We start from the raw sequence: 25,607 nt of genomic DNA, 5'->3' as shown, positions 1-25,607 counted from the left end.
CGGTGTACAGACCAATCTGTCTGATCGACACGACTGGCAAACTGCTGGAGAGGATCATCCTCAACAGGCTAACCCCGTACGCGGAAGGTACGGACGGTCTGTCAAGCAACCAGTTTGGCTTTCGGAAGGGTAAGTCCTCAGTGGACGCTCTCAACTCAGTGATAAATACTGCCGAGATAGCGATCCAACGGAAAAGGCGAGGTATTCGATACTGTGTGTTAGTGACACTTGACGTGAAGAACGCATTCAACAGCGCAAGCTGGGATGCCATCGCGCTCTCGTTACACCGGCTTAGCCTACCGGTGGGTCTGTACCGGATCTTGGAAAGTTACTTCCGGAACCGCGTACTGCTATACGAGACCGAAAAGAGTTCCGATTACCGCCGGAGTCCCGCAGGGCTCGATCCTCGGCCCGGTGCTATGGAACCTCATTTTTTTTATAATTATTAAATTTATTTAGGCCCAAATGCGGTAGCTCAACGAGGCCGATTGTTCGTTTTTTACAATAAATTAAAAAAAACAACTATGTTAAGTTTTTTGTCTCGTTTAGACGCAGCTTTCTGCTGCGTGTTGAGATCCTTTTTCTAGGGGGCGAAATATTGCCAGTGTTGTCCACTGCCATTTGAGGTTCGATCCGTTTGTCTTCTTTTGCGTTGTCGTTCATGTCCATGTCCTCATCCGTACTAATTTCCTGCTGCTCGCGGTCAGATGTTCCAGTTTGTGTCTTACTCTTATCGGTCGTCATTGTATTTTTCGGCATTCGTTTCGTTGTTATTGTTGCTGGTTGTTGGTGCTTGATCCGAAAATGTTGGTTTTGCAGCTGTTAGTGGTTTAGCGTAAGATGGTTCTGGGCTGATTTCAGTTGGATTGGTTAAGTTTTCCTTAACAGTTTCTACGCAAGGTTTTCCGAGGTGCAGCTTCTTCGTGCAGAACTGGCACGTAGGAATTTGCCCTGGGTACGTGACTAGTGATGTTTGATGAATGAGAACATAGTCACTTCCTAACGCTGTGATGGTTATATATGAGGGAATTGGCTTGGTCACACGCATTCTCACCACACGAACACCGTTAGGGATGCCCGGGAAAAAAATCCTCCAAGTCTCATGTGTAACGGAGTCTACTTCTCCGTATTTTTGCAAGCATTTTTTAATCGCGCCGTCAGGGGTACGCGTAGCCAAATCATGGACACGAACTTCTACAGCGTCGTTCTCGATGTATACGGGAATGCTATATTTAACGTTGCCGCATTCGGCGGTGTGCTGCATGTTGTTTCGCGAGGCGAATGACTCAGCTTGGTTAATGTTGTTGAACGAAATCAGCACGCAATGTTTGATATGATGTATTTGCAGGGTTTTCACTTCAGCCAGATTGAGTTTCATCTGCACTTTTAATAACTGTTCCACTTCTCGAATGGCCGGTCTTAATGCCCCGTAATCAACAGCAATACATTTCGGCCGTATCTGGGTTGCTTTTTGCTGGGCACCGTCACTCATCACTAAATCGCACAGTAGGTATAGGCTATTGTTATATGGACTGCTTGTGTGATAGGCACCGATTGATTTTTAGGTAGAATTGACTGTTTCACTTGCGCGGGACGATTTTTTGCTTCTGCTCAGGGCGAGATGTGAAGATAAACTAATGGAACCTCATGTATGACGGGGTTCTGAGACTGAAGTTCCCTCCTGGGGTCAAGATCGTCGGCTTTGCCGATGACGTCACCTTGGAGGTCTACGGGGAGTCAATTCCTGAGGTAGAACTAACTGCAGAACACGCGATCAGCACGGTGGAGGAATGGATGAGCGCGAGAGGCCTGGAGCTCGCTCATCATAAGACGGAGGTAGTTATCGTCAACAACCGCAAGTCGGCACAACATGCAGCTATCCATGTGGGAGAAGTCGCGATCACTTCACAGCGAAGTCTGAAGTCTCTCGGAGTCATTATAGACGACAAGCTGACCTTCGGCAGCCATGTCGACTATACCTGCAAGAGAGCGTCGACTGCTGTAGCGGCTCTATCGAGAATGATGTCCAACAGCTCAAAGGTGTGCGCCAGTAGACGTAGGTTACTGGCAGGCGTTGCCGTATCTATCCTCAGGTACGGCGTCCCGTCATGGTCAAGAGCACTGAGGGTAACCAGTTACCTACAGAAACTGGAGAGCACCTACCGCGTGATGTGCCTCAGAGTGATATCTGCCTACCGCACGGTATCACACGATGCATCCTGCGTGATAGCGAGCATGATGCCAGTCGGGCTGGTCATTCGGGAATATGAGGAGTGCTTTGAGCTACGTGGAAATAGAGGAGCCCGCGAGCGCACCAGGGTGACCTCGGTCGCTAGATGGCAGCGTGAGTGGGACAACTCCTCGAAAGGTAGGTGGACCCACCAGCTGATACCTAGCATATCAAGCTGGGTTGGAAGACCCCATGGGGAAATTCACTTCCACCTGACACAATTCCTGTCAGGCCATGGCTGTTTCCGACAGTACCTCCACAGGTTCGGGCACGCGGAGGTCCCAGTCTGCCCAAACTGCCCAGGTGTAGATGAAACTGCCGAACACATACTGTTCGTATGTCATCGGTTCGACGTCGAAAGAAGAGCAATGCTTGACGTCTGTGGCTGGGACACAACCCCTGATACCCTTATTCAGCGGATGTGTCAATCGGTGGAGAAGTGGAACGCAGTCTCGGCTGCTACCATCCAGATTGCCAGTAGGCTAAACGTAATCTGGCGAACCGAGCAACAGACGACGGGCACGACTAACTAGTGATTGGTTAGCTGGAGCGAAAAAGGCCAAGCGCAAAATAAGGAGTGAATGGTCTGTTCATGCCGAGGCAGGTTTGGCGCAGCAACTGGCAACCGCGTAAGGGGTAAACCCAGCCACCCGAAGCAAGACAGAAGAGTGAGTGTATAGGCGTATAAGTGGACTGCCTCATGCCAAGACGGGAGGGTCGTAGCGTAGTATGTTGGGACTTATCTATCGATGCCTCATGGAGTGGCAGAGGAGTGAAAGGGTGAGCATCCAAGTCAGTCTCACACTGCATGTAAAGGGTGAGCATAAAAGTCAGCCTCACAGGTTGGTAGAGGCTAGCACAAAAGTCAGCCTAGCAAGGAATGAAAAAGGTGAGCACACAAGTCAGCCTCGCATGGAATGTCAGAAGTGGGGCCTAAGAAAAATGTCCCACATGGGATGCCAGGGGGAGTGACAAAGGTACAATAGAGTGGCACGATTGAGAGTGAATCAGGTGATAGGGTGGTATGGGTGGGGCGAGCACAAAAGTAAGCCTAGCAAGGAATGAGTAAGGTGAGCACACAAGTCAGCCTCGCATGGAACGAAAAAGGTGAGCACAAAAGTCAGCCTCATGTGGGAGTGTTTGAGAGTGAATCAAGGTGCGATGGAGAGAGTACCCAAGTATGCCTCATACAGGACGTATGAACGCGTGAGTGAGAGTGAATGAGTACACTAAGTACAGCCATCCACCCAGAAGTAATACCGAGAGGTAGTTCCTGGGAGGAACGATGGCGGAGCCCAATGGAGTTTAGTCGGTATTAATGGCAGCGTCATTGAGCCGACCCTGAAGCTTCCGTGCCTCAAGCTCGAGCTAGCCATGAAAAGAAGCCTTCGGAGCCCACCCCAAACGGTCCCCGTGGCTTGACCAGGGACTAGGGGCAATATAAACCGCGACCTCTCTGGTCCGGCCAGTAACAATACGTATATTGCTTCCGCAAAGCAAAGGGACAAACGATTATCCTGCGATGCTTTAAACAGAAACTCAAATAAATTATGCTTGTAAAGAGCAGATGGCATCAGTTTTCTTGAACATGAAGGTGGTTTTTGATTCAGTTTCTATGAACATTCTCTCTGAGGAGCTGGACTAACATGGGCTTTCATTTTTTTTGCTGAACTTGTCGTTTGAAAAGCACATGTACTTCTCGCATGGCGATTCGTCAACGTTGAGATTCTGCTACGCGGGTCTACCCTAGGGCTCATGGCTTAGCCCTCTTCCTTACCTTTCTATATACTATTTTCATTTCAATGACATATTATTTGTTTATTTTTGCGTCAATGACATTGATGAATTAGAGAGGAAGAAACAGATGCATTTACGCTCCAGGGGTGCCGTAGCAATACCACTTCATTTATTAGTTTTACTTGCATGTTGTTGTAGACTCAATCAAAAATATGAAGATGAACTAACGATTCCTTAAATTATTACTCGAAACATATGTCCAAGCACAAATAAATTATTGAATGGTAACGCTATACTTCGTGGGCGTTCAACATAACTACACATTTGAAGCATACTTTGGTGATGTAAAGAGTGCAAGAATATTCAGTATATGTATTTATTTGCTATATAATAAAGCAGCAATTGAAAATTATTTTTTTCTAAATTAATAATAGAGTTTGAGTTTCAGCTTCGTCTCTTCAGAATCCGACACTAACTTAGTGATAGGACAAAGCTAGTACCGGATTGACGTTATTAAAAAAAAGACAAAACTATTTGTGTTTCTGAGCAAACTCCTAGTTTATCTCGATGTCTAGCCAGAAAAGGAAATCTGATTAAGCTGATGAGAATTAATGAAACCGCATCTTTGTTTGGGTTAACAAGTCATTGAACTATGCACTATGTTATGTTTCTCCTTGGTGGAGAAAATTTTAGATAATACTCCGGAAACGCCTTGCGAAAAATTGTTTTGCGGTATAATACCTCGTAACTCAAAATCCGCGTAACGTTTTTCCACAAATTTCCGCAGGTAATAAAGGTGTTTTCATTTATGAATTTTTCGTAGCATTTTGAGACCAAAATATAATATTTGCGCAAAAATCGGCTAACACGTTATTGTAAAAAATAATACAAGGTGTGTTTGGTAGAACAATTTTATTCGAAAAAAATCGGAATCGCTAAAACTTCAGCATGTGATAGAATGGGCTTTTTTTCTTTCATTTGAAAGTAAAATTAAAATATTCTGTCGGGGGCTCCAGAACAACTTTTTATTTTTAAGTTTTTTGTTTGAAAACATAGGTTTTTCAATGAAACTGGTTCATATTTTTACCCCTAGATAATACTTTAGACATTTAAATATTACCAAAAGTGAGAATCTGATGGACAATTTCATTGTGTACAACTTTGTAGAAAACTGCATCGCGATCTAAAATCGCCAGATAAAGCTATTAAATTTTTATCAAAGTTTCTAGATTCGCATGGGGCCTATTGGTTAAGAAGTTTTATTCCAAAAATATTTTCATTTGTAAAAATATGGTTTGCTTTTTTAACAGTGTGCTCAGAAAAACCTGAATGCTAGCAAAGTCCCACGTTTTAGCGGAAAAAACATAATTCCAGATTCCACCGTTTTGTGCGCACCAATGATATTTTAGGAGCAAGGAGATAAAGAGAAGAGTAGATAAAATTTGAACGAAATTAAGACTCCTTTGAAAGATGCTGGGTAATGCAGCAAAACGAAACTGTTTTTTTTCTTTCTATGGCAGATATATATGTTTCATCTTTATTATTTCTTCACTCATTCTGGAGTATGCTTGATGTAATATTGAATCAACCTTTTCGCTCGTTAGAATCTTGTGGGATATATTTTTCGCCTACATTTTTACTTTATATTTGATCAAACTCGATTAGATATTCAGTCATTTGATTTGATTTCGATTGAGAATCCTGATTGACAGTTTCTTGAAGAATAGAAAAATAATTCGATGAGATTTATGTTCAAGTTTGTTATCTTTTGGAAATCGCTGTACATTGAACAGAAATCGCAATAGTAAATGAGAAATAAAGGTTTTGTCTATTGTACGAAGATAGCGATTACTATAGAAAAGTAGATATAGAAAATATCACCTTTACCCGAAAGACGTGTTGCTGTTAATGTCTCCAGATTCTGAACTGAACTGGCAACTCTGTCTTCTTGATGATTTTCAAAAATATCACCGAAAACGTTTCATGTTTCAACGATAGCCAGGAGGAACCGGTGGAAATGATACATTTTCAAATTGGATTTAAATGTACAATTATAATATTTTTTATCAATTTAATTAGTTTGTCTCATTTGGTATTATGCATGTTACGTGTTTGAAAAGGTTTCTTCGTAATGTTTTATCTAAAAAATCTTAAATAAATGGTGTCCACAATATGTATTAAAAAATTGATTTCAACTTATTTTGGATACCCCTCGATTTTCTTTCTTGTCAGCTATTTGTTTATCGAGTTAGAATAATCAAAAAGTGAAAAAATTCGTAACGGTAGGTCGCCTGCTCTTTTTGGTCAAATTATTTAAAAATGTTCAAACCAATGGATGTCGATAATCAAACGATTGAGGAACATTTCATTTAAAAAAATGTTCCGAAAGTTTCTCTATTTCTCAAAATGATTTTTGATTGGCAGTCACTGATTTGCTTATGTTCTTCTTTCATGCATTAAATATACAGTAAAGAGAACGAGTCAGTAGGTCAGTTTAGTAGAAAAAACTTCACTGTTTCCAAAATATATTCAGTCACATTCAGTGTGTCCAAAATATGCTTGGAACACTGTCCAAATCAGTGTGGAAGGGTCCGAAATGTGAAAAATTCATGCTGTGAACAAATGTCATTTTCGAGTTTATGTCAATGTATATGTCCATTGACAGTTTTCTTTCAAGAACAGTAATTTTGGAGCAGACTCGTGCATGTATTCAGAGCCGTCTTAAGACCACTCGGGGCCCCTGGGCACAACTGAGTTGAGGGGCCCCTATGATTGAACAGGCATATACTGCTGTAGAGTACGATGATCAAAAAATGATCCCCAGCATCAGGGAGCCATCTATACCACCTTGAGATATATTTTATATTTTTCAAATTTAAGTCAAATCATTCAACCATGTGAAAGTATCACTATACAGTAATGTTTCGATTATAGCACGGTCGGTCTGTATTTTAGCGTGATATATTTGAAGCGTGATATATTCAAAACAAAACAAAAAATTACATTCAAGCATTAATCCATGTATTTCTATTAACAAAAAGCATTAAAAAGTTAAAGTTAGTCAAAAAGAATAAATCATAGTAGGGTAATGTGACTATTTTTGCCATGTTTATCATACTACCCATTTGAAGCCGTTGGTTAGAGCAGCGTCCGACATCTTTGTTTAACGCATTGGGTCAAATGCTATTGTATCAGCGGATAATTTTTCCCCACACAGCTTCACTTTACGTATCCCATACTGTTTCTTAACATTTTTGAACCACCCAAAACTAAACTTGAAGGAATCTGGCACGATAAGGTTTTGGACAAATATCTTGACTATTAAATTCATTCTATTCGAAGGGCCTACGGTTCAGTTCTCGTTGTGTCAGCATCCATAGAAATAGTCCCATATCCAATCGTTGATATTGTCCTTCCAAAAGAAAAGTATTCACATCAATTCAAGAGAAAATGCATATCTCTGCATACCTACCATATCTTGCGTATATTGTTTTTCTCATTATTTTGTTAGATTTTCCTGCGGATAACTAACAATTAAGCGAATAAAAAAGAAGTCTATTTTTTACCCGCTGAACCAGACGCCCCCTTAAGGACACGGTAAATAAGTTACGAAGAAATTAAAACAAAAATTGGAATCAGCCGAAAGATATTTCGGCAATCCTAGTCAGTGCAATAACGTTTTTGAAAAAACAAGATTTTAAGAAGATTAAGAGGTTCACGTTTAAAGCTTCGCGCCACGCCCTCCGCCCACGGTGAACAGCTTCTACTGCTTAGACCTCTATAAAATTTCAGATATATTCTTAAGAATCTATACTTTTAGATAAAAGAATAAAAAGTTCAACTTTTTGACCGACCTCATCATATATAAACCCTTATCGCAATAGTCCGAAACCCAATAATAGGCTCATTACCCTTCATATAAATAAGCAAAACAATTGTAAAAATATCTTAAAAGTGCCAGGACACAACATGTGTCTTAATTGGATCAAAACTTAGTGTGCCTTGTCTGTTTTTCAAAAAGCGTGATATAATCGAGATAAAACCGTGATATAATCGAGTGATATAAACGAGTATTGATATAAAGACATAGTGATACAATCGAAACATTACTGCATATTATTTCTGCTGAGAATGAGACTTTGTATACATTGAAATTTATCTGTATTTACTGTTCATTTAAACCCAACATTTTTTGTAAGTCCTTGTCATAGGCCCCACGCACACCTAAAAATTGAAAAAAAAATTAATAACTTTCTCGGGGTATTTTACATCGATTTATAGCATTCTATGAAGTTGTAGACAATGAGATTGTTCATCAAATTCTCACTTTTAGTATTTTTTGAATGTCTATAGTACCAATTAGTAGCAAATTTCATTAAAAAAAACTAAAGTTTTCAATCAAAAAACTTTAAAACAAAAAGTTGTTCTAGACCCCCGACAGAATATTTTAATTTTACTTTCAAATGAAAGGGAAAAGTCCATTCTTTCATATCCCGAAGTTTTACAGATGCCGATTTTTTTTAATAAAGTTGTTCGACAAATACACCGTGAATAATTATCCATCAATTCCATTGGCATCACTGTTTGTTGTATTCCGGTTGTGTTTTTACAATCGCGATCTATTTTATTTTTGTTTCATCTGTTTATCTTGTTTATCGGTTGTACGTGTGCATTGAAATTTGGTAGCTTCGAGCGCGATAACATCTGGCTGTGTTGATTCGCGAAAATGATAGTTTTGTTTCTGATTTTTGTTGACGTTATCACTGCGCACTACGTTACGCTCAATTTTTTCGCGACATCTTCTCATAGATAGCTGAGATCACACGTTACGTGCAAGTTCACTTTGATTGACGCACGTTATCATACCCGTTAGTTATTTTGCGCATATTGCATACCCGCTAGGTGTTATTTCTACACCAAAAGCATGGCTTGTACCAGCGGCTTGAAAGTGGTTAATGATTCTGATCGAATCACATGTCGTGGCTACTGCGGAAATTCGTTCCACATGATTTGCGTCAAGATGGATTATGATGTTCGTGACGTCCTGGGAACCCACCCACGGAATCTATTCTGGATGTGCAACGGCTGTGCTGACTTATTTTCGAATGATAATTTTCGTAGAATGGCTTTACGTTGTTGCGACATAGTACCTGACAACAGCTACTTGAAATCTATAAAGAATCACATAGCTGATTTGAAAGATGTCGTCAAAGCTATTTCGATTAAAGTTGACTCGAAACCGCTATCCCTAACCTTAAGCACGCCTTGGAAACGGATTGCTGCATATAATGCAATTTCAAACACACCCAAGCGTAAGCATGAAGATGATCCGCTCAAAACAAAAATCTCTAATATTCGTGGATCCAAAGCTGCGTTTGAAACGATAAAAACAATTTCACCACCTGAGGAGTTGTTATGGGTTTACTTGTCAGCATTCGATCCCTGCACAAAAACGATAATGAAGTTTCTACGCTTGTGAAAGATTGTCTGGGGGTGGATCTGCAACCGTGAATAGTTCGTCTAGTTTCTGCTGAGATATTTAAGGACAAGGATCTCTCATCTCTGAGCTTCATCACCTTCCAAGTTGGCGTTAGCATATCATACAGAGATAAGGCTCTGTCCAAAGACTCTTGGCCGGAGAACATCTACTTTCGTGAATTTGTGACCAATTCAAAAATTCAACGACGTATCATCAGGATTTCTGCGGAAAAGAATCCATCTGGTGTTGGACAGTAGCGCCAAGCTATCTCGGATAAACTCGTCTGTCTAACTTCATGTACCTTGGTGAGTGACCTCGGGCTATCTGACGAATCGGCAACTTCTTCTGTGTCAGGCAAAGCCAAGTAGGATATATGTCCTTCCTAGCACTTCAAGATACTGCACACCCTCAATGTAAATTTCACTTAAAGTCTGCTGATGAATACAACTCTATCAACTCTACGGCTACAGCGAACCTTGAATGTCAAAATGAAAAGTTCGAACCCATCGCATCTGTCAACATTTGAAGAATATATGTCCTTCCGAAGCTATACGTGATACTGCGCACCTTCAAGTATGCCTCCCATTGCAGTCAGTCGCTGGATACAACAGTTATGACTCGGTCATTCCCTCCACACCGCAGCTTGTTCCCTTCCGGACAACAGTACATCCTGCTCTCCCCGTGCCATTCGCTGCAATGCTGATCATCGAACCCGCAGTCCTGAAAATTAGTATGCAGCACAACACCTGTCATATGACACTGATGGTTTGCGGATCTACTATCAGAACACGAGAGGACTCAAGACGAAAATTGACGACGTGTATTTAGCTGCTGTGGACGGTAACTACGATGTCTGCGTCTTCACCGAAACGAGGCTTGATGCGAGGATAACATCGGTGCAGCTTTTGGGCGATGCTTACACCGTATACCGTGCGGACCGAAATAGTGGCAACAGTAATCGCGGTCGTGGAGGAGGAGTTTTGATTGCTGTTTCCACCACATTTGCCTCATGAGAGATTGATGCAGGTAGTTTAACCAGTGTTGAGGCTGTTTGGATAAGAATTACAACTCCATCGATAAACTTTTATATTGGTGCTATCTATATTCCTCCTGACTCGACTGCAATATCATGCAACTTCACATGGATGCTGTGAATAACACTTCTTCACAAGCTGGCGCAGATGGCGTGATGATTGTCCTTGGTGATTTCAATCATGCAATCTTAATTCCCCAAAAGGGAAAATTGGATTAAGCCAATTTACGCATTAAGGGCACAAAACTTAACTTAAATTAAGTGTTGATTTTTTGTGTTTCGAATTCATCTCGTCAGTAACTAGCACCATCTGGGTGCCTAGTTAGACGATGTATCTAAACTAGTACCCAAATTAGAACTAGTTTGCCACAAAAAATTCAAAACAGCTCACACGACATATGTGAACGTCTAAGCAACTGACTTATCCTGGGTGATGTCCCGGGAAGCAAACCAAACAATTTCAATCAGCCAGGGCTCATTTGGATGCCGTCACGATACGGTTACGTTTACCCAGACCCGATTGCTTCGACAACTAACATCGCCAGTCGTATGCTACTGGACGGATTTGCTTTCAACGGACTAAGTCAAGTAAGCATGATTCCCAACCACCAGTCACGCTATCTGGATCTCGTCTTTGTTAGTGAGACTATTATACCTGTATGTTCCGTCAATAAAGCATCCAGCGTGATTGTTCCATTTGACAACTTTCATCCAGCGCTTGAAATCTCAATTGGAACTATTCGCTCAGTTCAGTACGTAGAAACTCTCTCTGTCGACCGTCTCAACTTTCGCAAAACTGATTTTGTAAAGCTGGGCAGTTCTCTGTCGCAAATTGATTGGAGTGTATTGCATGCCCAAGTGAGTGTTATTGCTGTAGTTGCCCTCTACAAACGACTACTACTGAACTGTGCCTAAATATCAGCCTCCTAACAAGCCGTCCTGGTAAAACAGCACTCTTCGAAAGCTAAAACGTACTCGAGCAAAAACCCTACGTACGTACACAAATCGACGATGTCCCCTTTCTAAACGTATGTTCACTTTAGCCAGTAATGAGTATCGTTGTTACAACAAGTTTCTGTACAAACGCTATGTAAACCGCATCCAGAATAATCTACGCCGAAACCCAAAGGGCTTTTGGTCATTTGTCGACACGAAGCGGAAAGAAACTGGACTTCCATCAAGGATGCTTTACGACGGCGAAGAAGCTACGACAACTCCCAAGTAACAATTGAAGTTTTGTAGCATACTACAAGGGCAATCTAAGTTTTATCACTGGCTATAAAACTACCATAAGACCTCAATTGCTACTAGGGCTGTGGCGAAATGTACGCTGTTTGCCAGATTCTTCTGGAGTGTTTTTTCAACTGACTCGCCAACCACAATCGAGCTCGAAAATGCTTCTCGTGACGTTCCTGCTTGTGCTGTTGATATGGATGTGTTTACAGGATGAACAAATGGCTATATCTGCAATCCGGAAAACCAAGTCATCTTATGCACCCGGCCTCAGTGCTATACCTTCAACTGTATTGAAAAAATGTTCGGACTTACTAGTAACACCACTTGCATATATTTTAACCTATCGCTTCAGCAGCAAACGTTTCCTGAGGATTGGAAATGCTCAATAATGTTCCCGGTATTCAAGAAAGATGACAAATGCAATCTAGAGAATTACCGCGGAATCCCTTCGCTAGGAGTCGAATCTAAAGTATTTGAAGCAATTATCAACGAAGCATTATTTTCTGCTTGTCGACACTACATCAGTACATCCCGGCACGGATTTTTCCCTGGACGATCGTTCGAGACGAATCTCGTGTGCTTCACGTTATTTTGCACGGAACAATTGTCTAAGAAATTGCAGGTGGATACTATTTACACTGATCTTACGGCAGCTTTTGATAGATTTAATCATGAGAGACTGATAACAAAGCTTGATAAGCTAGGGTGTTCTACTAGATTCTTCCATTGGCTTCGATCCTACCTTGTACACCGTGAAGTCATTGTTTAAATTGGCGATATTGTTTCAGAATCGTTTTTCAACACTTCCGGAATTCCTGAAGGTAGTACGCTGGGTCCACTACTTTTTTCACTGTTCGTGAACGATGCGGATTTCGTTCTAAGACGTGGAGGAAAGTTGTTTTTTTGCCGACGACTTAAATTTTTTTCTTGTTATAAGGAATGAAGCCGATTGCCGTGAGCTACAGCATCTTATCGACACCTGTTATAGCTGGTGTGTAAGAAACATGATGGTCCTTAGTGTTGCAAAATGTTTTGTCATCAGCTATTATCGAACGAGAAATATGCTTACCCACAACTGTAACATTGCAGGAACTCAGCTACAACGCGTTGACCACGTGAAGGATCTAGGAATCATTCTTGATGTAAAGCTAACGTATACTCATTACGTATCAGCGACCATCGACAAAGCCAATCGATTGCTGGGATTTATTTTCAAAATTTCCAACGAATTTCGGGATCCTCTGTGTTTCAAGGCTCTTTATTGCTCATTAATGCGCCCGCAGTTGGAATTTGCAAACGTCGTTTGGTGCCCTTATCAAGCTACGTGGAGCCTTAGAATCGAAGCAGTCCAGCGTAAATTCATACGATATGCGTTACGTAAATTGAACGTGGAATGATCCGTTAAACCTGACACCATACGAGGACCGTTGTCGTCTGTTAAGGACTTAATACTTTAACACAACGGTGACATGCAGCGCAGGCTACCTTCGTGTCAAAGATTCTGCTGGCTGAATATGATGATCCGGAGCTACTAGCACAAATCAGCCTCTACGCGCCTACCCGTTCTCTTCGCCCTCAAGCCCTGCCTCTGCCACCAATAGTCCAATTTTAGCAATGAGTCGTCGCTTCAACGAGTTAGCTGAAATTTTCGACTTCGTCATGAATTCTTCGCAGTTTCGTCGTCATGTATTGTCACTAGTTTAATTATGTTTACATTACCTTAGTTTAGCTTAGTTCATTTATAGCGGTAAGCTTGAAGCTAGTTGGTACCGCCGCACGGTACTATCTTTGATTTTAGGCCTCAGTTTAGTCCGGTCTAAGACGTTAGTACCTGTCATCGCAGAAATGGCTGCATCCTGAAGCCAAATGAAAACAGTGTAAAGGGGCGCCATATTCCTCTTGCCTACATCTCAATAATTTGAATCAACTTTTGGACTTTTATGTGCAATATTATGGCCCATGTTGTACACAAACCATATGAGGGCAAGTAAGCAAGTTTTATCCCGTACGAAAAACAGGTATAATCGAGTTTTAAATGTCATTTTTTGATATTCTTTATCGTCCTATCCATAAGGTGCTGCACGCTCATTTGAAAATGCCATGTCGAAGAGTTATATTGCAAGTTAGCAGAAGTCGAATAATTTTGAAACAAACCGTAGAACGAAAATTTAAAATTGGATGCAAAGCTGCATTAAAAAACATTGTTTTCGTTTGTTAGTTTACTTATGGCTATCGAAATGAGTGAAGCTGTTTAATATACCCACAATTTTTTAGTTAGTTTAACTAGAGGAAAAGAAAAGAATATATAATCACACTGTGTACTCTTTTCTACTTACATCTTCTCACAAAGAACACAATAAGCAAGTGGAAGTTTTCTTATAATTTACGGCTTTCGAAAGAATCCAAACTAAGATTAAATAAAAGATTGTAAATAAAGCCATGCCATACAACCTAAGTAACACTATGACGGCAAACAATCTGCTACAAATATTCTCATTTTGATCGTTATTTAAATAACATCGAAGATTGCTTATATTGTTTCACTATTTATAATTTTCCATCAGATCTTGGACGATTAGCATTTCCACTGTAGACCAATGATGTGAAGAATAAAAACTGTGCAAAATTCAGTACGATTGGTCCAGGAAATATTGAGTTACGGTTAACATGCATTTTGTCGAGGTGCCTCCTGAAGATTCACTGTCTGCATCAAGTGTCAGGTTCAATTTGTTAAGTTATATCTGTCAATTGATTATCAGATAGATTGCAGACTATAGGAAGTAATTAATTGCAATTTATTATTTTGTAACCGGGACTTGAAGCTTTCTCAATTTTTGCACGACGTCGCAAAATTTCGTTGAATTGATCGTTTTAGCAATACAAGATGTTGAAAGCTCAGCAATTTGGATTTAACCCATTTGACAGATTTACGTCGTTGAAAATCAGCTTTTGAGGTTGTCAAATTCTCAGCTCAATTACAGAACTTTTGGTATTTCAGGATTGATTAGGTAATCGTGCTAATAATTTGAATTACTACATTTTCAGTAAAGTAGGTCTGCCAAATTCTATATGCATGGTTAGTGGAGTAGTTGGGTAGGATGGTATAATAAGCACCACCAGGCTAAAATGTCAGATTTCTTTTCCAATGACCACATAATTATCTGAAGCAAATAAATAATTGATTTTGGCTTTTTCATGTGCTGCAGAACAGCAACTAATACAAACGTTTCCAAAAAAGGTAAGCTTCCATTATTGTTCTGTAAGCATTTGATTTGATTTGAAATAGTCAGATTTGGCTGAACTGTCTGACTACTAAATATAATGTTAGAGAAGCTTTTTCAATCCTTGGAGTGGCTAGAGACATACAATACAATTCTATAACGTTCACGATAGTATACACCATTATTAGCAAAATAGCGAAATAACGTTGTATACCATGTTCACACTACAGAGTTAAAACATGTTTTAATAATTAGCAACAAGAAAAATGTCATCGAGATAGCGTTAAAACACGTTTTTACTTGTGTGAACGTAGTATTAGCCACTTGAATCTTAAATAATTCTAATGTTACTTTGTTTAAGCTAAATCGAGGATTCCAAAATTATTTTAAAAATATAAATACATCAGACTATTAAATAGCATAAACAGTGAATTTTCTATTAACCTCATTGTACGGTTTTTAACATTGCCGTGTATGGCCGACCAGAACGCAGTAATGCAAATGGCAGCATCATGTTACCGGAAAAAGACAAAAATATGACATGCTCCTCTTGCGCATACTTCGTTATTTTTAATCCTCTCTTCGACTTTCTTCTGGATCAATATGGCTCTCTTTGCTCGCAATAAAGCCAGTTTTAACAGGTAGAAAAGACAAGCACCGTCGAACTATATTTACCTAGAGCACTCTAGTTAGAGTGTGGCCAAGAGGCCATGACGTATCCAAACGAACATGAAATTTGACGTATTCACAATAGAAATACGTCAGATTTCTGCTCGTTTAGATACGTCAAACGCGTCTTGGGCGCACTCTAACTAGAGTGCTCTATATTTACCTGTATTTTTGATTTTTCTGTTCTTTCCTTCTCTCTACACGCTTGATTCCAATTGCTCATCGAAGAGTTACAGGAGAGCATTTGGATAAATCGAATCGATTATCGCATATTCAGATCAAAGTTGTTTTTTGCGAATTAGAATCAAAACTGCAATAAGAATTGTTTTGATTATTTTCTTTTACATATCGCTGTGAGAATAAGTGGGATCATTTTATTCCGTAATATAAATCAATAACATGTTATCACGAATTATTGCCCATATATCTGTCGTTCACACATCAAAGAAAGTGAATAACGAAAAAAATAGTTTTTTCTTTATTGGATAGATCCAAATAAATGACAATCGGATGTAGATCGTAAAATGCACTATTTTATAATTTTTCTTATTTTCACTACCAGTTCTCAAATTGAATCAGAATGTCAACTGCTTACAAAGTAACTCCATTAATACCCTAAGCAAAGATTAAATAAAAGATTTTAAATATACGCATTTTTCCTATATGAATAAACTCACATAAAACATCAAAATAAAAATATTTTAAAGTTGATTGCGAACGCAACGGCGATCAATATATTTGTTAGTAAAAATATATTGCTAGGATGCTCAAAACATTCATTACTGTTTATTTATAAAATCGTAGAAATTTTGTTGGCAAATAAAATCGTTCCAATCTGCATTGGTGCATTACAGAAATAGGCAATCAACAATATGAAATATAACACTTGTGAATTTAAAATGATCATTCTGTTAATTTTTTGTTTGGCCTTTGTTTACTTTTTATTTAAGCTTCGCTGAAAAAACGTGTACAATTTTAATTCGCAGAATGTGATCTAACCTTTATTTATAATTGATATTTATTCCAACCTTGTGAAAATTAGCTTGAAACGAATATAAATATTCTACCCCCCCCCCGTTTCGACAGGTATCGTGTTCAATAAGAATTGTATTCACAGTTCATTTTGAATTCAAATTGAAATATTTAAACCAATTTTTTAATCAAAGTTTAAAATAACTATCATGGCACAATGGTTCAACCACTTCAAACTTATTTTCTTTTGTGCATTAAATATTATGTCACTACAAAATGCTGTACATGATCGGCCAACTATAAACTATCCACCAAGTTAAAGTTCTAAGGTCAGAAACACATCAGTTACATGTTGACCAAATTGTTCTCACACGCTATGGAACGAGACATATGACGAAGAAAAGCTATTTTACTGCAAGAAAATATCGGCATGAAAAACAATTCTCCGTGTTGTCTAATTTACTCATTTTTTTAACATGAATTTGTTCATACTATGTTGCGTTTCGGCTTCGCCTCTTCAGAAACCGACACTAACGTATTGTCGGAATAGATTAGCGCCGGCTTGAAGCAAATCCCTTAAAACTAAAACACACTATGTGTTTCAATCAAACGACTGATCAAACGTGATGTCCCGTTCGAGCAGAAGTTCTGTTTATGCCGATGAGACACAAGTGAAGCCGAAACTTGTCTTGGCTTAGCAGGCCTATGCGAAAGCACTATGCTATATTTCACCCTAAGGAGGAAAATTTGGTAAAAACTCTGAATTTGTTGTTTTTTAACATTGTCGTGCATCGCCGATCAGAACGCAGCCATATAAATGACAGCATCGTTGGGTTAAAGCTTACCAAATAGTTTAGGCCGGTTTAAAAGTTAGTCCGGTTTAAAAATAGTTAGTACGCGTTTGAGCTTACGGCTATTAGACAAATTGTCAGTTGCACTTTTTTTTACAACTACAAATACAAATCACCATCTGATGCTAAGGTAGTCAAAGCCAAAATACTATCGCTTTATATACAAACAAGAGCCGAATTAAGATAATATATTATTTATTCACGATGTAATTTATTTTTACAGGCCGGTGGTGTTCAAGGCGAGACTGGTCATCACCTCCTGATTCTCGAGTTGATGCTTCCAGGCGTGTCCTTTACTCCTCAGTCTTCCTTGGTAGTCCTGGTAAGTAACTAAATTATTTTGTACGGATTTTTCTAATGATTAAACTGAAATTTGACATCAATGCTTTCGGATGGATAGAGAACAAAGAACAATAGACTCGTGTCGAATGACACTGTTAAATAGTGTTCCAAATTTGGACTTCTCAACCGAAGCCCGAAGGGTCGCGTCTCATATATCGTCATCGGAGGTTACTTTGCACCAAAATTAAAGAATGATACTTGAGCTTCTAGTTCAAATTTAACATAGTATTATCAAAGACAAATAATAAAGACGTGCATCGTACGAAGAAAGTCTAGAAAATTTGTGGTCCATGTAGCCATTTTATAGTGAATTACTTTGGTCCCTTCCGCTTGATGGCGCTCCAGTTTGATGTTTCTGTTGTGAGTACATCAACGCAGGCCTAGATACAGAAAAATAAATATAAACAAAGTTTTATCACCGAGACTGACACCAACAGCAGCGAGAACGATTAGATATTGTAATTGTAATTTGTATTAAAGTTAATGAAAACCTATTTTCAGGACAAGGAGCAAAAACTGCACATTTTTTACGAATTGAAGCTTTGTTTAAGATCTCATTAAGTAACTTCTTGAAAGTAATGAAACTCGACTTTTTAAGTTACCACGAAAGCGCGTTCCAGCAAAGGGTTTCGGAAATCAGTACACTTTTCCTGCTGCTAGTGGCGTTCATTGGAATATGCAACGAGCTTTTACGTTCCGAGAAACATTTTTTAAGAGGTTCCAGGATATACCCTGGGTACGATTTGAAGAACCTACTATGCATGAAACAACTGATACAAAATTGGCAGTGCTGCATGCGGTTACGTAAAAAATGGTATTTCGGACGGTTGCTGTAGAGTCCCTTCATCGAAAGTTGCAAAAGAGAAGGACTCCAACTTTAAAACATCGATAATCCTTGAGCAAATACCGTGTCGTTGTATATAAGAAATGGTACAATTTCTGCTAGAATCAGCTTCCTTCGCATGGGTGCCGAAAGGAGTAGTGTGAAGTGGCGAAATGTCTTCATGGTTTAAAAATAATTTTCCTTTGTTTAAGTTGGTATGGACATCGTGTATAACTATTGTAAAGGTGGTCATTTTTTCGTCTTGTTTGGTGCGCTGACGTACTGCACTTGTCCGTCTTCTGTACCTAAAAGTGTTTTTAATTGTGTGAAATGCTTATCTTACTTTCGTTGAAATCGAAGATAATTGCTCTCCGAAGTTGTCTCCTGTACGGTGTTGTGTTTGTTTTGCAAAATTGTCGCAAGGAATAGAGTATTCCCCACAAAAATTGTACGCGCTCATTTCGCCACCTGCACGTGAATAACGGAAAGTGTTCCCCACATTCCAATTTGACGCATAGCGAGACGAGATCGAAAAAGTAGGGCATAGGGCGGGTTGAAAGCAACCTGAGTATGAGTTGCAAGTCATGCGATTCTCCCGTTAATGGGATTGAGAGAATTGCATGTCGAGGCCGCTGCGGATCGGTTTTCCACCGCACGTGTATTCCTGGTATGCAGCGAACTGCACTAGACTTAATGTCTAGCTTCAATAAGAATCTGTACTGGCTGTGTGACGATTGTGTTTGCTGTTTCAACACATGGGTGCAGCAACCCGATTCCGCTGCTCCTATCGTGGACACAAACAAGTTATGTGAGTCAGTAGACATTCTAAACGCGGTCGTCTCAAATCTCTCAAGCCGCATTGAGACTCACTTTCCGGCTAATTCTGGCTCTTTAAATCAAAGGGGGCTGTTTGTGAAGCGACTTCCGGGGAACGAATTCGCGCCACTGCAGCCGGTGTCTGTGGTACTAGAGCCATTCAGCGAGAAATCAGAACAGTTTCTGATGAACTCGATCAGTTCTGAGTCTATCTGAGTCGCCTCGACCCGAGCCATACAGTGGAGGAGATTGTTGCTATGACCCAAGAATGCCTCGGTATAAGCGCACACCCAAAGCAATTTTGTTGGTAAAAAAAGACACGGATCTCACAAAACTCAATTTCGTCTCGTTCCGAGTTGAGCTTCCGAGTGAGCTGAAGGATACTGCACTCAAAGCGTTCACTTGACCCACTGGAGTATTCGTTCGTAAATTCAATTTCGACCAGCCAAAGCAGGATAGATTTCGTTAATGGCATACTGGGATGGACCGCAGCTTGTATTATGGAAGCCCTCGATCCCCCCGCCACAGTCCAGCTACTGCAGCCAACGTTCACCAGTCGTCTCGGTCCTGTGTGCGGGAGTGGAGAAAGGGTCTTCCAAACTTCCTACTGCGGCAAGTACCCATCCATTCAGAATAATTCAAGCGCTGAAATGTTCCCCGATTCCAGTTCTCCGTTAATTGCGTCGTATCAGCACCAGATACCGTTCCTCCTGCCAGCGAACCGCTGCTGTTTACGTGAGCTACCTAGTCCAGCTATGTTGCATACATCCCACGTCATCTCGTGTCTTCAGTCACCGGGACGCGCACTTGCCGCCAGTCGTGAGGAAGCCCTTAGTCCCCCCATCACGGTCGAGCCATTCCTGCCAGCGACCAGCAGCCATCCCGGTCCTGTGGTGGAGTTGGGACGAAAATGTTGGTGGTATCAACTCAGTCGTCGAGCAATACCGACTTGCAATATCCGATAAGAATTTTGACATCATTGTCTTCGTCGAAACGTGGCTGAACGATGACACGCTTTCCAGTCTGGTGTTCGGTACTGGATACGAAGTGTTTCGTTGCGACCGGAGCCCTAGCAATAGCCGAAAATCCACCAGAGGTGGCGTATTAGTAGCGGTTAATACCAGTTTGAAGGCAAAAACTGTCGATAATATTTCTTGGGCTTGCCTAGAGCAGGTTTGGACGATTATCGAGCTTGGCGACCGTAAGTTATACTTGTGTGCGTTGTATCTTCCACCCGACCGCGCTCGTGATATCGAATATGTTGAAGCACACTGCAGCTCACTTTTTACTATCCTCGAAGACGCGAACGCAGTTGATGAGATCATGGTACTAGGAGATTTTAATCTTCCTAGCATTTCATGGAAGTCTTCCTGCAACGGATTCCTTTATCCAGATTCGGACCACTCCGTACTCCACCCAGCTGCAGTGAGGCTACTTGACAGCTATAGCTCTGCCACGTTACTACAAATCAATTCTATTTCCAATGAAAATAGCCGCCATCTCGATCTTTGTTTTGCCAGTGATCAGGTTTCCGCCACATCAATAGTGATGGCACCCTCTCCTCTAGTAAAATCAGTGATGCATCATTCTTCATTGATCGCTACGATTGATAACACTGTGGCGCATGATTTCGATATTGCAACACTTTCTGTCACCTACGATTTCCGTAAAGCCGACTGTTGGATTGGAGGACTACCCTAATACCCACAACACGGTTAAAGTACGCAGCCAATGGATTGCTGGTGCGAAAGAGACTAGTGATGTCGGAGTTGATGATCCACATAACCTCACGGGTCGTCTCGGTCTAACACGAGAGAGAAAGAGGAAATCATCAGGATGGAGATCATCTCGATCGTCCGCGATCGAAGAGTCAGTCGCTCACAAGCCACGATCGCTATCGGTTGCACAGAGGTTGCCCCTCTGCCGTTTTAATGTGTATTAATTATAATTAAATCTTAATAAATGTTAAAGTTAGGTCAATAAATCGTCGCTGTTGTGCTATCTTATGACAAGCGCCATTTAGCACATTTCGAGAAAAACGATTTTTAAAGTTTGAGATTGAATATCTTGAAACTTACAAATGGTATAAACATTCCAAAGAAGACAATTAATGCTTCTATCTATTCTTCATCAATCTCTCAAATATTACGAAGATCGCTTGACTATGTTGCGAGTTTTTACTATGAATGTAAACAAAAGTCGCACTCACACGTGTCATAGGCGTGTATTGATGACAAAATTTGTATAACGTGTCATACTCGTGAATGAAAAATTTTCCATAGAAAAAAATCATCAATTTTTAACTTTTATTCATATCTTTGCGTTCATATGGGCTATAAACAATCGGTGAAATGCATTTTGAAGGGAATGAGTCAGGGCATCTAGAAAAAATAGTTATTTTTAGTTACAGTGTTGCCAAATATCCTTTATTTCCAATTTAAAACTAAAACTGTGTTTTTCTCACAACTCGTGTAATTTTCTTTTGAAAATGTTTATGTCATTGTGTTCCTCAGACATTTTCACGCATAAAAACATCTAAAACTTCAATATAACTTGAGCAAATCCCTAGATACAGTGATTTTAAGTAAAAACTCACAATTTCTCATGACGTTTCTCGCAATATCTAAGTAACCAAGTAGAATTTCAAAATTCTGAAAACGCCACTTTGTAGAGATTTTTCAAACAAGTAATGTGGCATATCTAACTCAGTTTACCCCAAAATGGCGTTTGTCGTAAGATAGCACAACAGCGACGAAATGTGTTTAAGTGCAATTCGTCTATGCATGTTTTAATCGCCGTGTGGTGAACATTCCGGAACTCCAGGCAGATTGGTTGCCAAGGGCATGACCAGGATGGAACTGGTCCACGCATTATCGTCCACTATATCGAAGGAAACTAAAGGTTAGTCGAAGGTCAGCTAGATCCCCAACATAGCTGGTCCTTCGAACCGGATCCAGACTACGGGAGGATTTAAAGGACAGATACTGGAGTTACACTGCATGATGAAGGTTTGATTTGAGGGAACCACGCTTGGAAGGCAGCCATCTCAAAACTACGAGACCCATTGTTCTAAAACACCGCCATCAATTCATCCTGAGGGAAACGATAGTTGCGCGCCATTGTGAATTCACCATAGCACCGACGCTAGGGCTGGACAATGGACATGTGGAACCATCGACACGTTTTGGAGTTGCAACATTGGTAGAATCACTGGAGTGTTTTTCTACAGCCAGTTAGGTGAGTGGAACATTAGTATACGTCCAGCCGATGGACATTTTCTTTTGTGATTCTAACACCAATCGTTGTAACTTTCTGCTACGTTCGTGAGCCGTACTGGTGATTGTTTTATCGACACGAAAGGGAACTGCATGTTTGCTGATGACCGATACTGAATGCATGCGAAGTCAGCGTTGGACGTGGTTACGCTGTTTTATACTAAAGGAGTTGGACTATATTGTAACGACGATAAGCGAAGTGATAGCTGGGCCCGTGCTGCAATCAGTTTACCCAGGTAAATTTACTTTTAGATATATGCCCGGCCCTCGCTGGACCTTGATGCTGCGCATTAAAAATAAATTATCTCTTTCGACACATTGTGGAGTGATTCTTCTTTGGATTGGAGCCCTGGTTATTCGCCGTAGAAACGATTTTCACGGTTGATGTTTTTGGATACTACATTGCAATTTTCCCTTCATTATGCGCTGGATGATATCTGTACTTTGGAGATTGTTGTATGTGGTTTATGCGTTTGTTGACGTTCGCTTACCTGGTCACAGTGCCGGTAAATGTTGTCCAGGTAAGGCGACAGTATATGTCTAGCCGAAGTAGGAAAATATCGATACTACATACTATTTTCTCACACGATTTTATATACTACTGAGTGACGTCAAGATCCCGTTGAATACTGGACCCAATATCACTGGAATTGCGTGTGCATACAAGGGTGTAGACACTCATTTAAAATAATCTGCAGTCGCCGTTGTCAGTTTTCCAGGTAAGCTGACACAGTGTATGTCTAGCCAAGGCTAGGTCATTTTTTGGAATACTACACCTGTTAATCCCTGTTCTGCGTACGCGAATATCTACAACCATGCCGCCAACGGGTTCAGCAACGTCGGTGAAAAAGGCTCCATCCCTGAGGGCGCTACATACGAAGCTTAAGGGACTGCAAATATCGTTGAACAACATCGACAAGTTCGTTCAATGCTGTGATGAAAATACGACTGCCAGCCAGGTATCAGTTCGTCTTGAACGGTTAGATGAACTATTGGAGAAAATCGGGGAAACCATATATGAAATCGAATCCCATGATGACTTCGAGGCAGGTGAAGAGGCTTTTCCAAGGAACGCGTGAACTTCGAAGATCGCTACTACGATGTAAAATCTGCCCTGATGGATAAGGCAAGGGAGTTGCAAGATGCTCCCGTCTTGGAGCAGTCGGTTAGGCAAACCGACACGAATCAGCATGCATCCATGGATCACGTTCGGCTCCCGCAAATACAGCTACAGACTTTTGATGGTAACATCGATGAATGGCTCAGCTTCCGGGATCTGTTCATATCATTGATTCACTGGAAGACTGAATTATCAGAGGTTGAGAAATTTCATTATCTCAAGGGGTGCCTCGAAGGAGGCTAAGGCGTTAATTGATCGTTTGAAGATAACAAAAGGCAATTACCAAATTGCCTGGGATTTGTTGGTCAAACGCTACAACAATAGCAAGCTTATAAAAAAACGGCAGGTGCAAGCACTGTTTAAACTGCCTGTACTGGCTAAGGAATCGTCGACCGAGCTACACAAATTACTGGAAGGTTTCGACAGGATAATTCAAACACTGGATCAGGTAGTGCAGCCAGTAGATTATAAGGACTTTCTGTTGGTTGATGTCCTCAGCTCTAGATTAGACATATACAAGACGAGGATGGGAGGAGTTGTCTTCTGACAAGGACCAAGACACGATAAAGGATCTAACAGAATTTCTTCAGCGGAGAATTCGGATTTTAGAATCACTCCCGGCAAAGCCATCGGAAGGTCAATCAGACTCCGTAATGGTACAGAGGAAAAAACCTTTTGCGATCCGCACCAGTCATAGTGCATCACAATCATCAGCCGGGAAATGCATTGCTTGCTCGGATAGCCATTGGTTGCACGTATGTCCATCGATCCAACGAATGTCAGTTGCTAGCAAGGAGTCCTTTCTACGCTCACACTCTCTTTGCCGGAATTGCTTCAGCAAGGGCCACCAGGCAAAGGATTGCTCTTCAAAGTTTTCTTGTAGAAGATGCAAGGGTCGACACCATACGATGGTTTGTTTTAAACCGGACGGCGAGAACGGTAACAAGGCTTCTTCGGTAGAAGGGAAATCCTCTACAAGTACACAAGATGGAAGGGTTGCAAATGTAGTTGCTACAGATGTAGTAACATCTAACATGGCACATCAACGTGCCTCTAAGGTTCTCCTCGCAACAGCTGTAGTTCTCGTCGAAGATAATGATGGGAAAGGTCACCCCGCACGTGCCCTACTGGATTCAGGATCAGAATGTAACTTTGTTTCTGAAAGGTTGTGCAAGCTCATCAATATCTCCAAGGATGGGGTTGATGTTTCTGTGGTTGGAATCGAGCAGGCGTCTACGAGAGTACGACATCAGATCCATACCACAATACGATCGCGAAGCTCATCGTTCGCTTGTAGCATGACATTGCTGGTATTACCGAAGGTTACAGCCAACCTACCAACTACAACGGTTTCAACAAGGGGATGGGATATCCCCGAAGCAATCATACTAGCAGATCCAGCATTTCATCAAACGAATAGTGTAGACCTCATATTTGGAATACAATCCTTCCTCGGCTTTTCCCGGACAGGCAAGGCGATTCCAGTAGGTGATGGGTTGCCTTTGCTTACCGAATCGGTTTTCGGTTGGGTTGTTTCCAGAGAAGTATCATCTCCGACTCAATCTTCGCAAATTTCTCGCAATATGGTGGTATCGGACAATTTGGAGAAGTTGATGGAGCGTTTTTGGTCCTGCGAGGAAGTGGGAGACATCCGTAATTACTCCCCGGAGGAAGCGCGCTGCGAGGAGCAGTTTGGGCGCACAGTTCAACGAGGTTTGGATGGCCGATACACAGTTACCCTTCCGAAAAATGGTGAAGTCATATCGAAATTGGGGGATTCGAAGGATGTCGCACTGCGACGTG

At 40.9% G+C, this 25,607-nt stretch overlaps 1 protein-coding gene across 3 annotated transcripts in view; it reads left to right on the top strand.

The window, feature by feature from the left end:
* Nucleotides 1–25,607, top strand: part of LOC131678827 (homeobox protein homothorax-like) — an 885,299-nt gene that overhangs the window by 97,672 nt on the left and 762,020 nt on the right. For all 3 annotated transcript variants that reach the window (XM_058960309.1, XM_058959597.1, XM_058960872.1), the window contains one exon: nucleotides 17,652–17,750. In XM_058960309.1, the coding sequence (XP_058816292.1) occupies nucleotides 17,652–17,750 (99 nt within the window). The remainder of the gene's footprint in view (nucleotides 1–17,651; nucleotides 17,751–25,607) is intronic.

The sequence above is a fragment of the Topomyia yanbarensis genome, chromosome 1 (genome assembly GCF_030247195.1).
Source record: "Topomyia yanbarensis strain Yona2022 chromosome 1, ASM3024719v1, whole genome shotgun sequence".
Lineage (NCBI taxonomy): Eukaryota > Metazoa > Arthropoda > Insecta > Diptera > Culicidae > Topomyia > Topomyia yanbarensis.
Note: the sequence above shows the minus strand (reverse complement) of the source record. Positions and strands in the feature narration are given on the sequence as shown.